Below are 17,221 nucleotides of genomic sequence, written 5' to 3'. Positions count from 1 at the left end.
AACGTATTGTTTAGTTTCCAAATCAAAATTTACAGCATATATTCCAAGGTCATAGTTAATTTGTTTTAACACATTGATGGACAATAGCGATTGTTATAAATTGTGTTAGGTGACGTGCCTGCTATAGCAGTCATGACTACGTTACTGTCTATAGCCGTGACTGCTATAGCAGTCAAATACACAAGTGATGTTTAGGGTCATGACTGCTATAGCAGTCATAATTAAAAAATTAATATGAACTAAACTAATTCATTTCTCAATTATCACAAAACGTTGAGTGATCTAGTAGGTCTTATTTAATTTATATATTCACTTGGAATTTTGGGCAAACCCTTTCCACAGTTGGTAGCCCGTGTCAACCAGTTGTTTACAAGTAGTGACTTGCTCTTTCATAATGCGAGCTGTCCAATCACTGTCAACCTGTTCTGAGTGATAGTGTGCATTCTACTGCAGTAGAAATGAGTACAAATAGTGAAGATTTAACTAAAATAGTAACAGAAATTTTAGATTTACCGAGTGAAAGTGATGTAGATCCTAAAACTGACCCTGTAAAATTAGCAAGTGAAAGTGATATAGATCCTACAACCAACTTTGTAGAATTACCAAGTGAATGTGATTTCGAACAAGTAAGTGAGGCTGAAAGCAACACACATACTGTACTAGTGCCGTAAGTGATCACAATATTGAGGCTGTAGGTCTAAATATCCTTAGTTCCAATGTTTTATCTGAAGAGTCTGAAAATGAATACTTTACGGAGTCGGGTGTTTCAAGTAAAACAACCTATTTTGTTGATAGCTCTAGTGAGGCTGACGATACGGATGAGGATCCAAACTATAATTCCATCCAATGTAGAAAGTAATAATAGTGAGGAAATTGAGCAATCCTCAGAGGAGGAGTTAGTTTTAAATTTAAACCAACCATCTACCTCAAAAACCACCCAAGCTCCACCTTTGGTTAGGTCTAATGACACAAAACCTATTCCAGTTTTTGAATTTGACAATAGCTCTACCGGTATAAAATTACAATTACCTGAAAATGCAACTCCTTATTATGTTTGTAACAAACTATGGAGTGATGAGATTATGAACATGATTTGTCAATCATGGTATTTTGATGGATTGTCGTTCTCCTACTACCTGAGATGTCATCAGTGCTACAAAAACAAGACTAAGAAGCAGACTTCCTATCGTTGCTTACAATGTGATGGTAACCCTCCCCTTTGTCCAGGAAAATGTTTTTCAGATTGGCATTCTCAATAAATGTAGTATTACATTTTGACAGCCACACTATTGTAAGACGTGTGCAATTTTTATACTGTTCTTTATACTTATTTTCAGGGTTATATTGACTTATTTGTATCATATTTCTTAAAACTTTTACAATAAATTTTATTGTTATATTGAAAACGTGATGACTGCTATAGCAGTCCTGACCTATTTAATAAATTTTGATGTGCAGGGTCATGACTGCTATTATAGCAGTCCTATTTTTCTTCATTTCCATGCAAACCTCCATGTTACAAGTAAACTAGACATATCGATTTTATATCTGTAGGTCAAGGACTTAACGAGATATCAAAGTGTCTCTCTAGGGACCCTCATAGGCTGACTGCTATAGCAGTCACGCACTTTGAGGTAGTCAAGGATTTGAAGTGGCATTAAAGCAGTCACTTATCATGACTGCTATAGCATTCACGTCCTTCAATGTGTTAATATTAGTTTTTTAGTAGGAAAACACCTGTAAATTAAAAAAATTATGTATTACAATACTGACAACGGTGACACAATTTAATGTTGTAATATCAATAGAATGGTTGTTATTGTTATACTGATTTCTGAAAAATTAATCAGAATTTATTGTTATGTGAGGCAGGTATCAAAGTGTTGGGAAAGCGATCTGTGGATTATGTGGAAGCGAAGGGTCTTATTTATAGATTGGATAAGTTCGACATCTACTCAAACTCATGGGGGCCCTCAGACGATGCGATGACAATGGAGAAAGTGGGCCGAATGTCTGCTCTCTCGTTTGAGAAAGGAAGTACTCAGGTAAAATATATACCAAAAGTTAGTTCTTTATGATTGCGTACTAATTTGTGATGAATTGAAAATTACGAAGTTGTCGTTTTATTCTCATATTAGCATACTATCTTGTTACAAGTTGCTTACAACAAGGCTGCAAACAAGGTTCTTAAATTGATGGTAACTGATCTACTTCCTTTACAGGGACGTCAGGGCAAAGGGGCGATATACGTGTTTGCAGGCGGGAACGGAAGGCACTTGACTGACAACTGTGCTTGTGATGGCTTGGTAAACAACGTTTATACCATTGCCATTGCCAGCGTCTCCCAGAGGGGAAAGATCGTGTATTACAGCGAGAGCTGCACAGCCATCTTCGCTGCAGCTTACTCTGGTGGCAACAGCTACGATGAGAAAGTTGTGAGTAGTTATTGTGGAGCTGTTTGTTAGGTTTGTGAGAAATAGGAAATTTCTTCCGATTGTTGCTCAGTATTCTATCTGTTTTAGACTATCGTTTTAGCTGTTTGTTGTAGGCCACTATTGATCTGAATGGAAAATGTACAACCTCGTTCAGTGGAACATCTGCTGCAGCTCCGCTTGCCACCGGAATCATTGCGCTCGCACTGGACGCGAAGTGAGTACCCACATTCTAGTTAGAGGAACATTGAAATTACTCAGTAAGTTTCAGAATCTGCTTGAGCAATTGTCCTCATGTTGCGTACTTCTATTATTATAAGAGTCAAGATGAACAAATGTAAGAAATTTTTAAAGTAATGTTGGTATAAATTAAATCTATCTCTTTAGGAAAGTAAATGTAGTTTTAAGAGAATCATCAACTTTGTTATGTTATGTATTTGGGTATCTTTCATAGTTTTTCAAACCAATAGTGCATATGAAACTTGGTCACTCTAGCATTGTAATTACAAGTTTCTGTGTCATTTCTAGAGGGAAGATATGGGTAATGAAATGGGCTTACATGTGTGAGCCAGCTATGGATGAAGGAGTGATCATAGGTGGATGTTATAAATGCATCTTTCCTGGGTGCATGCATTAGGTTGTCCAAATTTGACGGTATTTTTGTTGTCTCCAAATTATTATCACTGGGCAGGTACTGACCTATCAGCTAAAACTCGCTTAGAATGAAATTTCCCAATAACATTCTCTCATTTTCGTCATGTATCTACACCTGTTGTTTGTATAAGAATTTTAGACTGCATCACTAGACATTTACCAACTATTACACTGTTTTGACGACACCCTATCTAAATTCAGTATGCACTAAAAATCAGAGCTAAATTGTTTTTTAAACAAATATGCTGTATGTTCATTAGTGAAATATTTTTCATGCATAGTTTATAATTTCTTTGAAAATGCTTGCTGGCAGCTAGTATAGAATAAAATATATAAACACACAAATAAAAAATCCTACACCCTCATTTTTAATAAGTTATATGTTTTTGACAGCCCCAAGCTGACATATCGAGATGTGATGCACCTTATCACGATGAGTGCTGAAGTAGCGCCCCTGGCTGATAACGGAGATATCTGGTACAAGAACGGGCGAGGTTTCTGGGTCAGCAATGACTTTGGGTTTGGCCTGCTAAATGGAGAAAACATGGTAAATCTGGCCAAAACCTGGAAGAACGTGCCTAAGAAGAACACCTGCATTGTCAGTGTAAAACTGGAGTAAGTTGTATTTGGATTTATCAAGTTTGGAGGGACTTGACAATTTGAAATCATTTTATATAAACTATTCTAAGGTATTACTATTTTTAATACTAATATGTAACATTTTTTTATTGTTAGATGTAATGTTGGAACCTGGTCTTGTCCAATACTCTCGAAGCATGTTATTCAGGCATCGGCTATACATACTTCCAACTGTGGTTCCAATCCTTGGACATGATCAGTCCCTGGCAGAATCACGCGTTTTTCCATATTTTTTGATACTATAAATGAGGCTATTTGTATTAGGTATTTATCACTTGGCAGGTTAGGTGATGATATTAATGATAAGGCATAAGAGCTAAACCTTTAAAACTAAACCACATTTGCTTAATGTAAAATGATTTTCAGTTAACACGATACCTACTGATAGAACAATTAATATTTCGAAAGCAAAGAACAGTATTTTAACTTATTATTTTTTTTACATAACTACTTTTGGCCAAATTAAGCTATTATAAATTGGAAGTTATGTTAAGATACATAGATAGTATCAGATAGAATGGTATATTAATAACCTAACATCATCTAATAGTGAAAAAGTAACTAAGTAAATCTATGCAACCTAAGTGAGGAAGAATAGGCAGCACTATACCTCAGTCATGTTACCTTGGAAGGAGAGTCTAATTCTTTACCGGACTCTCCCCGTCTAAGCGGACAGGGAATTGTATTCTTCACATTTAGACTTGAACAAGTCTGTAACCGTTCAGTGAAACAAGAAATCAGTAACACTACGTTTCGAGATCTGCAATCTGATCTCTTCTATTCTTCAGGTATCAGATTGCAGATCTCGAAATGTAGTGTTACTGATTTCTTGTTTCACTGAACGATGGCAAATGTCCGGAAAATCCTGTTTCCTTCACACTCAGTAAACTAGCTTTATCGATGATCCCTTTTACCCTAATATCTCAACATTTGTGCGTTTAGTGATGTACCAAAGAGTCAAAGAGTGCCAATGGGATTGCCCAGATTTAAGTGGCAAATTGGTTTCAGCTGTATCTTTCACTTTCCATTACATTCCTAAACAAATCCAATCTTCACTGACAAATTTTACTAATATTCGTCAAGATCAAATTAGTAACCTGAGACCTTGTTATGATTTCCTCACTGTGAACGATGCTCATGTTCCAGTAACCCGCAGTATATCACAGTTGGAGAGACAGCCAACATAGAGTTTCAGACAGTGGCTTGTCAGGACACGAAAAATGACGCTGTCCACTATCTGGAGCAGGTGGAGGTGACTTCCACCGTGCAGTACCCTTACCGAGGAGCTCTTTCTATGACCCTCAAGTCACCTGCAGGTATTTAAATGAAAACTGTCCTTTTTAGAGGTAGAATAAGGATGGATCATTCGGAAAATTTAAAGATTTTTACACATTCAATCCAATATTATCACATTTTATTATTTTTTAGATATGAGAATCCACAAGCTTGAATTTAAAGAACATATTTCCTACTATTAGTACACTTTTAAGCATTTTCATGTTTTGCTAAAGAATAATTTTAAAAAATGTAAAGTTGTTGGCAGGTGTATGGAAAATGTTGATAGACTCTCCACAGTATGATCTGAGCATTGTTTATTGTTATTGATGCTAAATTTCGTGCAATTATTATAAAAATAATATTGTTTGCACTTGATAAAAGAATCAACAATCACAGACAATTAGGAGGGAATCTAAGTCTGAGTGACCGAACTGGTGCTAAAGATACATTTGTCGCAATTTACTTTATAAATGAACAAAGAGCACAATAAAACTAATACCACAAACCGTGAGAAAGAGAAATGTAGCCTAATATAATGAAGCACACTTCGGATAAGGAGGTTCATAAACTTGTACATACATTGATTTGTGCTCATATATAATTTATATTAAATCAATTACACTTTATATAGTTATAAATCTTCACTACTTTTATGGTGGAAGACAGAGGCATAGATTATCTAAGATCCGCTTATTTTACCTAGCTCAATCTATGAATTGCAAATTCTAGCCAAATTTGTGTTTTTGTAAGTTTAAAATATATATAACAAGATCGAGTTTACCATTAGAAATTAATGAGATCCACAATTTTTGTCCTCTCTCATAATGCGAAGGAAGGCGTCAGAAGCCCTAAGTCCTTCTCACAACTAGTTACTCATGGTTGGTAGACCATGAGAACACAAGACCCTCCCTATTTCCTTTTCTAGTAATGACTGAAATATAGCCATATTATAGTAGCAAAGGATTCAAGGCTATTTAGACTCATTAAACATAATATTATTCTTTACTTTACTTTATATGAATTATTTTAATCCCAATAAAAAAGGCTTTAATCACGCTTTGCTATTTAGGAACCAAGAGCACTCTCTTACAGACAAGACCTAAAGATAGCAACAAGGACGGGTTGAAGGAATGGACAATTAAGACCCTACACAACTGGGGAGAGAACCCTAAGGGAAAGTGGGAAATCGAAGTGAAAGCTAACGTAAGTATCTGAGAGATAAATCCTTTTTTCGTATAACCTAAAAGAATTGTAGTAAATTGAACAAAGCTTTCACAATTTTACTTTTTTAATACTTTGTGAAAGTTATCAGTAAAAGACATAGATCTCTTAGTAATAAGTTTTACTGGCCCTAATTATTATCCAACTCTGTTTATACATCGAGATGCAATAGCGTTACTTCATTTGTTCTTTTTGTCCACTATTAGAATGTGTCTCCCCTTGGGCTCTCTCATTTCTCTTCTCTTACCATCATCTATCCATCCTTTTAACTATACCTCAAAATATTTCTTTCTACTCCTCTTTTCCTCAGCACTCTCCCACTCCCCAAACTCTACACCATAATCTACGAATGGCGTGATATGTGACTCCCCTTGTCACAGGCCCTGACCGGTGTTAGAGCTGCCAGTGGGTACGTTCTCGAGTTCACCATCTCATTCCATGGAACCAAGGACATGCCAGCCCACTACTCACAGCGCAGGAAATATTCAGGATTCAGGCTCTCCAATGGCAAGACTAGCGAGGTATAGGAACAATAAATATATGCTGCATGCTACACTCAGTTGTTATCCTTTTTCACCCCACTTCTATTGTTAATTTTGCATGATTTTGTTTAATAACTCCTTGCATGATCATTTCTTCCTTCTTTTTCTCTTGTTTGAAACTGTTGCTGTAAGTGAAGAATAAGTTTCCATAAACCAGCAAACAAACCAATTGATCCTTTTTTTTACAATACAATTACTGGTCACAAAATAAGAGGTTTGTGTTCAGTGCAGCAGTGGGGTGAAACTGTGCTTCAGTAAACCAAAAATGAGGTCAGGTATTTATTTATAAATATACAGCAGTATACATCAAGTAAATAAATAGGTTACATCAATTATAATAAGGAGTATTTTACCTACAAAATTTATAGAACGCGATAGAAAGGAAACCACATGCTCTGTACACTTCAAAAGATCCTGGGTGACATCTAGTGAAGCAATTGGAGGTGACAATATCAGTTGGACGTTGTTCGTGCATTGACTCGCAGGAGTTAAGGGGCCTGGCGATTTCATTTAAATTTCCAGCACAACCAAAGTTAGCGATTCCATCCAATCATTATCCACAGCCAGCTCCCTCTTCTAGTGTGTATAAAAAGATAAGTAAAAAACCTATTTCTAAATGCCAAGGACCTGTGACATGTTAATATTAAAAAAAATAGTTTTTCCCTATTTCAATGTTTGAATGTTTAAAAGTAAACTATCCATCATAACAATTGTATAAAAACCATTATATAACAAACTAAGTTATATATACAGCATTGAATAGTTTTATATTCTTTCTGTATATAGAACGTTTGACAGTGATTTGGATTGTTCTTTTTATGTGAACTATAAGTATTTTATAACAATATTGATCAAAACGGTAACTAAAATTTTTTTAGATGATGTAACTACTGAGTTATAAAAAAATGTTTTGGATCAGATTCAAATTTTTTTACTGTAATCTGATTGGGTGTAGTGCATTGCTAAACCAAGAAGAGTGACCGAAATCAGCTTGACTTGCATTGTCACATATTTGTTCGCTATCATGACATGTCCAATGTCCAGTCAGCTGTTTTACAGACCTTTGTCACCGATCACTACTCCACTGCCCTCATCATTACCGGACATACATATACTGACACAACACACAATATTATACAGAATGCTTTCTTAAACCAACTCTGCACCTCACACCTATATCAGCCAAGAATTTCTTCATAACATTCTTTTAAACAACTTGGTAACTTGGTAATTGGTAACTTATTTTTAACATAACAGATGTAAATTTATGTGTTTTACAACTTCAAAACATTATTAAAGTTTCAATGGAACGTGCTAAACCATGGACTACTTTAGATTTAGTTCAAGCATTGAAGGTGAGAGATAAATTAAACAAAAAGGTAAAAGACACTTATTTAATATGGAACTGAGAAACTGCTTCACTACTGTGATAGAAATCACAAGAATAGTTTAACAACAAAGCAAAATTTAAACAAACTAAAACAGATTCAAATGTTGAGTTCAGCTCCAGTTCACCTTCCTCTTACGTGCAGCATCTGAAATCTGATGCTGTTGCCGAGGTCTAACCTCAAAAAGTGTTGTAGTGATGTAGAAACAATGAATCACATGTACAAAAGAAATAACACCACATCTGCAGGTTGGCCAACGCCGAAAATCAAAATTTACCTCTCTGTTCAGATTAATTTGCACATGACTGTGGTTTACACATGAAAGTAAAACAAACATACAAAGGCACTTTCACATTTATAATATTAGGATTTGTATGGATTATATATTAATGGCAATTTATTTCTTATATGTTTGCTGATGATAAGGTCGATTTGTAGGAAGCGCGGACCTGGGAGGTTCGTGAGAAAGCTCTATTTGATCATATAACATTTTCAAAACCAAATTCATGCCTATGGCATTAAGGAAGGCTAATAGATAAAATTTAGATGATCTTAAGATATTTAAAGCTCTTAATAGTGATGTAGCGTGTGAAAAAATTGAAAAGTACTCATTTAAAATATCTTGCCGTTGTTTTTGACTCTGAAATGAATTAGTCAGAACACATTTCTTTTTTTTTTATACAGTTTGTAAGTATATTTTTGTCTTTAGAGAATTACGAGAAGTTCTCATAGAAAAGGATATTAAAATTACTTATTTTACTTTTTTCTAAATTAAATTTTCATTTGATATTTTATAGTCTATAGTGCCACTTTGAAAACTATTCTACAGACATTAAATGTTAAACAGAAAACAATTATAAAAATAATGATCTTTAAGAGTAAAACATCAGAATCACATTTCTCTGAGACAAAATTAATGAGCATAAGATAACTGTTTATCAAAACACTTCTTATTTGCTTATACTCTAATTTACCAATTTTTTTTGTAACGACAACTTACACTCATTAGACAAATCTTCACAATATTTATGTATTTAAAAATCCAATTAAACATTAAGCATGGCGACTTCATATTGTATTTTCCATGTTTTGTACCGTAACTTGTGTTTGAATCAACTATGCTGAAACAATAGTCTTAATTGTTTATAAAACGTGTGAAGGACTTGTTACTATCATTAGATAGTGAGACAAAACTTATTGTTCCTGGTAAACATATAACATGTCAATTTATATTAGATAAATTATGCCAATTCATATTAAAATTAATACATATAGTCTCCAATATAAAAATCACACGTCCATATAATGAAAAACGTATAAATAATTTACGTTTTATTAAAAACTCAGATACACTATAATGAGCCCGGGCATTGAGGTGTTATTTCTGAGATTTTTCTAACTTTAAATGAGCTTGAAGTTTATTATATAATCTGAGTGACGAATAAAATGCTCGCCACTCATACAATGTTAAATGATGGATTAGATATTGTAAGTTGACATATCTTAGCTGGTAGTGATGAGTGACTTGGTTATTATGAGTAGTACAAAATATGTAACCTGTAAAATAATAGCAGTTCTTAAATGTAAATACAATACAGGAAATAGTCAGAAGGGGGAATGATAATATTCAGGAAACAGTTATTGAATTAATTTTCCCAACAATATAAAAAGGAGTTAGCCCTGGCTGATCACATTGCTGATTTCTTTTAGTTACTTAGCACTCTACAGTAACTGGTGTTGGGGTATTGAAATAAGTTTGTATTTTAGTAATATTAATTAAATCTAAATTTTATTAATATTGTTGCATAAGAAATTTCCAGAACAAATTATATGAAATGAGTGGAGCTATTAAAATAAAGATTAGAATTTTGGTGACTAGATCATTTAATTAAATACTTTTAAGCTTACAGTGAATTTATAATGAATTTAGTAATGCACATTATATTAAAAAAGTGTTGGATAATAATTTTTAAAACAGGGCTATATGTAAATTAGATAAAAATAGATTTACAATAAATATATTTTGGATAGCAACTACTATCTCCTTATGCAAATGAAGTATTCATCATCCAAAAAAAGTTGTCAGAATATTGGCAGGAGTCAATAAATATCCTAGTTGCAGAGAACTTTTTAAAATTTTAACATTATTCTCTTTATATATACAACAATGCCTACTTTACCTCCGAGCAAATTTAGATAAAGTAAACCTAAGGAAAAATGTTCACAATTATGAAACAAGAAGTTGTAATATCAGCCTACCTCAAACTAGACGAACTAAAACCGACAAAAGCCCAATGATGATGGCTATTAGACTATACAATAAGTTACAATTAGATATAAGGATGCTAAGTGATATGGAATTTAAAGCTAAGGCTATATGTAAATTAGATAAAAATAGATTTACAATAAATATATTTTGGATAGCAACTACTATCTCCTTATGCAAATGAAGTATTCATCATCCAAAAAAAGTTGTCAGAATATTGGCAGGAGTCAATAAATATCCTAGTTGCAGAGAACTTTTTAAAATTTTAACATTATTCTCTTTATATATACAACAATGCCTACTTTACCTCCGAGCAAATTTAGATAAAGTAAACCTAAGGAAAAATGTTCACAATTATGAAACAAGAAGTTGTAATATCAGCCTACCTCAAACTAGACGAACTAAAACCGACAAAAGCCCAATGATGATGGCTATTAGACTATACAATAAGTTACAATTAGATATAAGGATGCTAAGTGATATGGAATTTAAAGCTAAACTAAATTATTTTCTGTGTAAAAGATCATTCTATTCAGTGGAAGAGTACATCTCAACAGTGTGGACGAAACAAGTCTTTAGAATGTTCATTGTATTACAAAAGTTGTAACATTGTATTGACGTTATTCTTATGACAAATTATGGTAATAAATTAATGAGACATTGTATGGCTTGGTTCAAAGAGACAGAAAAGATGGAGATTGCTCCAAACAATCATTACTGTTTCTAGAAATGATTAGGGCCAGCTCCCCATCCAGATACACACACTCCAGATGACACTCTTGTTGGATGCAGAGATAGGGATTTCATCCAATAACCATTATTGTTTGCAAGAACATGTAGGGATATGCCTGCACACATGATAATTGTTTTGGTTCTGAATACTCATACTTGTGATAGTGGAGAACAGCTATTAAAAAGTACCTATGGAAGAAGTGGGGGTCTTGAGCACTTCACAGTTTGCCAGATGGATTGGAATTTAGAGAGAGTCCAAATGTCACCGCTTCAACTGCATGGGTGGAGAAATATTGAAACCCTGAGTTGAGATTTTGATAAATTAATTCATGTTTAAATCAACTGCTTCGTAACAAGAGTATACATGACAATTATTGGATGCAGCATTTGGTTGTCTCACAGTGAAAGTTCTTATTTATTAACGTCCTGGTTGCTTAGGAGAATTATAACTAGCCTTCTCCACAATTTAACAATATTAACTTTAGTGAGTGACATAAAATAACCACTAGAACTGCGAGGCTGCATGAGCCAGGCAATTCGTCTATCTGTACCATCTGTACGAGTCGGGTGAATTAAAAAGCTGTCCAAGCCAGGTAATTCATACATCTCTACCATCTGTAAGAAACGGGTGAATTAAGCAGTTGCCTAAGCCAAACAATTAATTCATCTCTACCATCTGCTGGATGAATTAAACCGCTGTTTGAGCCAGGAATTCATCTATCTCTACCATCTGTAAGAGTCAAGTACAATAAACAGAGGGCAGTTTTATGGGTGCTAGCACCCATCGTATCATTCCTTTCCTTTTAAATTTATGTACTTACTCATTAACATATCCATTAATGTACAATGTAAAAAAATACAAATGTCTGACACTATCGTAGGAGTCTGTGGGCTTCTGGGCCTATTGCAGCACCGTTTCTTAATACATGGAATTTTACAATTTCCTTGTCTAACGTCATAACAATTGGAATTAAATTCTCTAACATTTTTGCCTTGAAATGCCTACAAAAATATGCAGGAAAACAACATCATATAGCTTGTCAATTTGTTTACTTTCATTTGCCTATTTTGCAGTCTATGCAATATTTGTGGAGGGAACATAACAAGTAGAGTAAGATGAAATCAGTTCTATTCGGTACTAATAAAAATATTCAAAACCTTAAACTAAGTTTTAAATGATTTTTGTTTCAGATTTGAACTATTTTTAATCTTGTTTTATATTTAAAATTAAAATACCAGTAGATCAACTAGTTTGGTTTACAACAAAGTCTAAATTGAAGTAAGTAGCCTATTCTGAAGAAATATAAAAAGTATTACATAAACGTTTTATACGTTATCAGCTTGGCAGTGTATAGTATGTCACACTAATGAGAGTAGACATAGTCAGGATGACTTAGGTGAATGGATACACACAATCTAAAGGGTGAACCAGTAATAGTGATACCTAGTTTAACTCTTTACTTGGCAGTTAGTGACACTATTGAGAGTAGATCAGTCAGGGTCATGTGTCTTAATGAATACATACAATGTTAATATTTAAATATAAGAAGAGGCAGTGCCTAACTTTGCCTCAGTAAACAAGAATTTTCTATTCTATTATTACTATGGCATCATCCTGAACTCTCTTAATTGTAGCTATGTTGCCTTTGGTTTTTATTGCAATAGATTTACCTTGTACTGAAAGGGTTTTTTAATTTGAATTAAATAAGTAGGTTTACTGATATCAGTTTGTTCTTTAACATTTTTTTATTGCATTCTATTTAGAAAACATCCCCCCCCCCAAATATAACAATTTTCAGTATATTATTTTGCAAAATAATAACGAAGTATGACATAGTAATTTTTTAATTATGCAGATAAAGACTGACACACGGATAGAAAATAACTACAATTTAAAACAGTGGCTGAATGTAATGATGTCATAGTTTTTAATAGTAGCATTAATTGAGATAAGCATCCCTACATAAATGTCCATTTTAATGTTGATCATGGAAAGTGGGAAAGTGATAATGCCAGGCAGCTGTAGGCTGATTAAAGCTACTACTGGTTATTGACAGTTTGGTAGTGATCTAGTGTGCATCTATGGTTATGAGATTTGTGCTTCATCTTCTGTTCAGTTGCTTAATAGTCAATACATTTTAATGTCAAAAAATAAATTCTCTAGCTGTCTTTAGTCTGACACAGTGCTTTGTTATTTTAAGAACTTAAGCTTGTTTAAAAGAAATGGACCTTATTGATGTCGACAACGTAAGTATTTTTATTTGTATTTATTTATTTAAAATTTATTTCTTTTACAGATAAAAGGAATCCTCAGATTTCTCCTGAGTTCAGAAGTCTGTTAAACTGTTTTTATTAAATTTGAAACCACTCTAATCTTGTATGGAGTACCAAAACAAAATAAAACTGGCCCTCAAAATAATAACACTGTATTCACGTTGATTATTGATAAGAAAGGTATGTTACTCCGTGCTTTTAACAGTACATGGATGTTTCTTTTTGAATTTTACACTGCGTATTAGTGGTCTTACCATTTCATTTTAAGTACAGCAAATATATTTTTAATTTACTAAACAGTCCATTTATTTTTCTACCATTTGTCCTTTTTAGCTCCTGCTGCGGATGATCCTTCAGTATGTTTTGGAAATGCTGGGCCATTTCATCTAGATGTAGTGGCTTCACCGGAGTTAGTTCAGGTAAAGCATATTTAAGTTTAAATATTCTCCTATTATTTAAAAATTAAAACATTGCTTGAATAATGGTAAGTTTAGATATCTGTATAATGTCTATTTCATTATAGCAGACATTTTCATCTTTAATTTAACTCTTATACAATCTGTTTATTTGAAATACCAGCTAGTCGATAAGTAAATCGACCAATAATTTGTGTTGTAATTTTGTGTAAATTGACTTTTAGTTTAAAAATAATTTTTTGTAATTTGTTTAAGATACTGTATTGTTTTAAGTCATGGCGTTTAAATAATGGATTATAATTGTTATGTTTGCCTATTATGTAATTTATGATTCATAATTGTTTTATTTAATTGATTAAGAACTGGAGGGTGGACTTTAATACTTTAACTAACTTATAAATTATATTTATATTTTTCTTTTCTTTTTAATTATATGTAAATCGATATGATTGCAATTGATTATTGAAATTTTGTAATTTAAATTAATTTTCTTATTAATGCTGTGATATAACTGTCTCAAATTCTTTTGCAGCATTATAAAATAAATATAAAAAAACAGGAAAATGTTTAAGTAATTGTTTCAATAAATGTTAAAATTTTATAAATAATAAAACATATTTATTTTTAAAGATTGGATAAATATTACAATTTAGTATAATAACTAGGGGATACACCTGAGCACTTTGTGGACTAACCTTTCTCACTGTACTCACTTGTTTCCATGCCTTCCATATAGCAAATTGGTTTCCAAAAGTCTGGTAGACAAATTTATGTTGCAGTATTTTAAACATTTGATATAATGACTCAACAAAATTAAGAAAATTTGAATCATTAATTTTTAACTCAATATCATTACTCTAAGGTTGCTTATTTAACAGTTGTGTGTATAAATATAACCACAAAAAGTCGATTTTCAAATATAACTCGTCAATTAACCCTATAAGCGCTACGAGTCACGATCGTGATATATTGCAGAGCTACCTAAGCGATAAGTGAGTGAGCATTGCTGGAGCAAAATCATAAGTGAGCTTTCTGCACACCCAGGACATCAAGTTGAGATGGCAGGTGCTACACTTCGATGCGGGAGTTGGCCTTGGAGTTGCAGTTCTATTCCCCTACCTGACTCAAGTTAGGATGACAGGCGCTACACTTGGATACGGGAATTGGCCTTGGAGTTGCAGTTCTATTCCTGTACCTGACTCAAGTTAGGATGACAGGCACTACATTTGGATACGGGAGTTGGCCTTGGAGTTGCAGATTCCCGTACCTGACTCAAGTTAGGATGACAGGTGCTACACTTGGATACGGGAATTGGCCTTGGAGTTGCAGTTCTATTCCTGTACCTGACTCAAGTTAGGATGACAGGCACTACACTTGGATGCAGGAGTTGCAGTTTTATTTCCGTACCTGACTCAAGTTATGATGACAGGCGCTACACTTGGATGCGGGAGTTGGCCTTGGAGTTGCAGTTCTATTCCCCTACCTGACTCAAGTTAGGATGACAGGCGCTACACTTGGATACGGGAATTGGCCTTAGAGTTCCAGTTCTATTCCTGTACCTGACTCAAGTTAGGATGACAGGCGCTACACTTGGATGCAGGAGTTGGCCTTGGAGTTGCAGATTCCCGTACCTGACTCAAGTTAGGATGACAGGCGCTACACTTGGATGCAGGAGTTGCAGTTTTATTTCCGTACCTGACTCAAGTTAGGATGACAGGCGCTACACTTGGATGCAGGAGTTGCAGTTTTATTTCCGTACCTGACTCAAGTTATGATGACAGGCGCTACACTTGGATGCGGGAATTGGCCTTGGAGTTGCAGTTCTATTCCCGTACCTGACTCAAGTTAGGATGACAGGCGCTACACTTGGATGTGGGAGTTAGCCTTGGGAGTTGCAGTTCTATTCCCGTACCTGACTCAAGTTATGATGACAGGCGCTACACTTGGATGTGGGAGTTAGCCTTGGGAGTTGCAGTTTTATTCCCATACCTGACATCACTGAATTTTGTGGTCTGGTGTGCAGTTATTAGTCATTGGTCTGTGGTAAACCTGACACAGGGTCTCACCTGAAATTAACGGTACTTGACTTGGGTACAAGTTAATGGAATCAATGTGTTCTTGTATATGTGTACCAAACCCAAAACACCTGTTTTTGCATTTTGTCTCTACTAATAAAAAAAACTTGGTTTGTGTTATTTCATGTTTAGCAAGGCATTTATTATTAAATCGTAATTATAATAGTACCTTTTAAGAGTAAAAAAACCAATTCAAACACACCTAGTGTGTTAGGACAAATGGCCACAAGTTAGAGGATTAAATAAGCAAAAAGATGATAACAAGACTTTGTGACCTACTGAGGTTACAATTTTTGATTAATTATAGCTTAATATGGTTTCACAGATTTTTTTTCAGATTACATGTACCTATTTCAGAATTAGCCTTTCAATATAAATAATAAGGTGATTTATAACTGCTACAGTTAACTAAACAAATAGGCGATATGAGTATCGATAATGAATGTCGAAACTAAGAGGGGGAAAAATGTAATTACATTGGCTTTCTGAAGAAAATATTGCAATAAATTCAGATTACATTACAAGAAATTATGAAAGTTTTTGAAAATTCATGAAACATAATCCCATTTTACAAATATGAAATATAATTAAAATAGAAACAGTTTGCTTTACCAAAACACTAAAGTGAGTAAAATGATGCTGGTGTTTTGTTAGACGAATACTGATAATTTTTTAATGATACTTTACAAAATATTGGGATTAAAAGGGTTAAAGGTCAATATTTTTTTTTAAATAATGTATATATTTCATGTTTCAGGAACAACACTGGTCAGTAACCATCAACTATGGAGTTACATAATGAAACTGAAAACACGAATCAATAATCTCTAGTCACATAAAATGTTATAATATACTATATTTTGTATTAAACTATGGAATATTTTTTACCTATGCACTTTTTATTAGTAGGTTTGTCTAATTAACCTTTTTGTTTCCTAACTGTATTAAATAATTTTGAAATGTATTAATGTTTCTTTACATATTAGACATACCTTATACATACAAACACATGTGCGTGCACACACAAACAAGGTGATTCTGATAAAAGCACATATTTTTTCAGGGTTGAATAAAGTTGAGTGGGTGAGAAAGAAGAAAACACACAACTACATAAACAAAATTTGGTGTTCTGCTTAGTTATAAACATAATGAAAATCAGGTATAATGATTATAAAAACTATACTAAATTCCTCCTGGTTTGCATCGATGGAATGCAGAGCTTTTCATAACACCAATTGTTTAGTTTTACAAATATTTTGTGAGCTTCTCCAATTCTGTTGCTGTAATGACAATGTGCGGTATAA

At 33.6% G+C, this 17,221-nt stretch overlaps 1 protein-coding gene across 2 annotated transcripts in view; it reads left to right on the top strand.

Moving 5' to 3' along the window:
- Positions 1 to 16,791, top strand: part of LOC124365882 (neuroendocrine convertase 1-like) — a 40,013-nt gene extending 23,222 nt beyond the window's left edge. The window contains exons 8-16 of one of the 2 annotated variants that reach the window (XM_046821986.1): positions 1,873 to 2,045; positions 2,223 to 2,435; positions 2,549 to 2,649; positions 3,480 to 3,701; positions 4,872 to 5,041; positions 6,073 to 6,206; positions 6,605 to 6,745; positions 13,760 to 13,845; positions 16,675 to 16,791. In XM_046821986.1, coding sequence (XP_046677942.1) covers positions 1,873 to 2,045; positions 2,223 to 2,435; positions 2,549 to 2,649; positions 3,480 to 3,701; positions 4,872 to 5,041; positions 6,073 to 6,206; positions 6,605 to 6,745; positions 13,760 to 13,816 — 1,211 coding nt within the window. In that variant the 3' untranslated portion in view covers positions 13,817 to 13,845; positions 16,675 to 16,791. Of the gene's footprint in view, positions 1 to 1,872; positions 2,046 to 2,222; positions 2,436 to 2,548; positions 2,650 to 3,479; positions 3,702 to 4,871; positions 5,042 to 6,072; positions 6,207 to 6,604; positions 6,780 to 13,759; positions 13,846 to 16,674 lie in introns of those variants that run through there. The other variant, XM_046821987.1, reaches the window with a different exon arrangement.
- The last annotated feature ends 430 nt before the right edge of the window (positions 16,792 to 17,221 follow it).

Source organism: Homalodisca vitripennis, chromosome 7 (genome assembly GCF_021130785.1).
Source record: "Homalodisca vitripennis isolate AUS2020 chromosome 7, UT_GWSS_2.1, whole genome shotgun sequence".
Taxonomy (NCBI): Eukaryota; Metazoa; Arthropoda; class Insecta; order Hemiptera; family Cicadellidae; genus Homalodisca; species Homalodisca vitripennis.
Note: the sequence above shows the minus strand (reverse complement) of the source record. Positions and strands in the feature narration are given on the sequence as shown.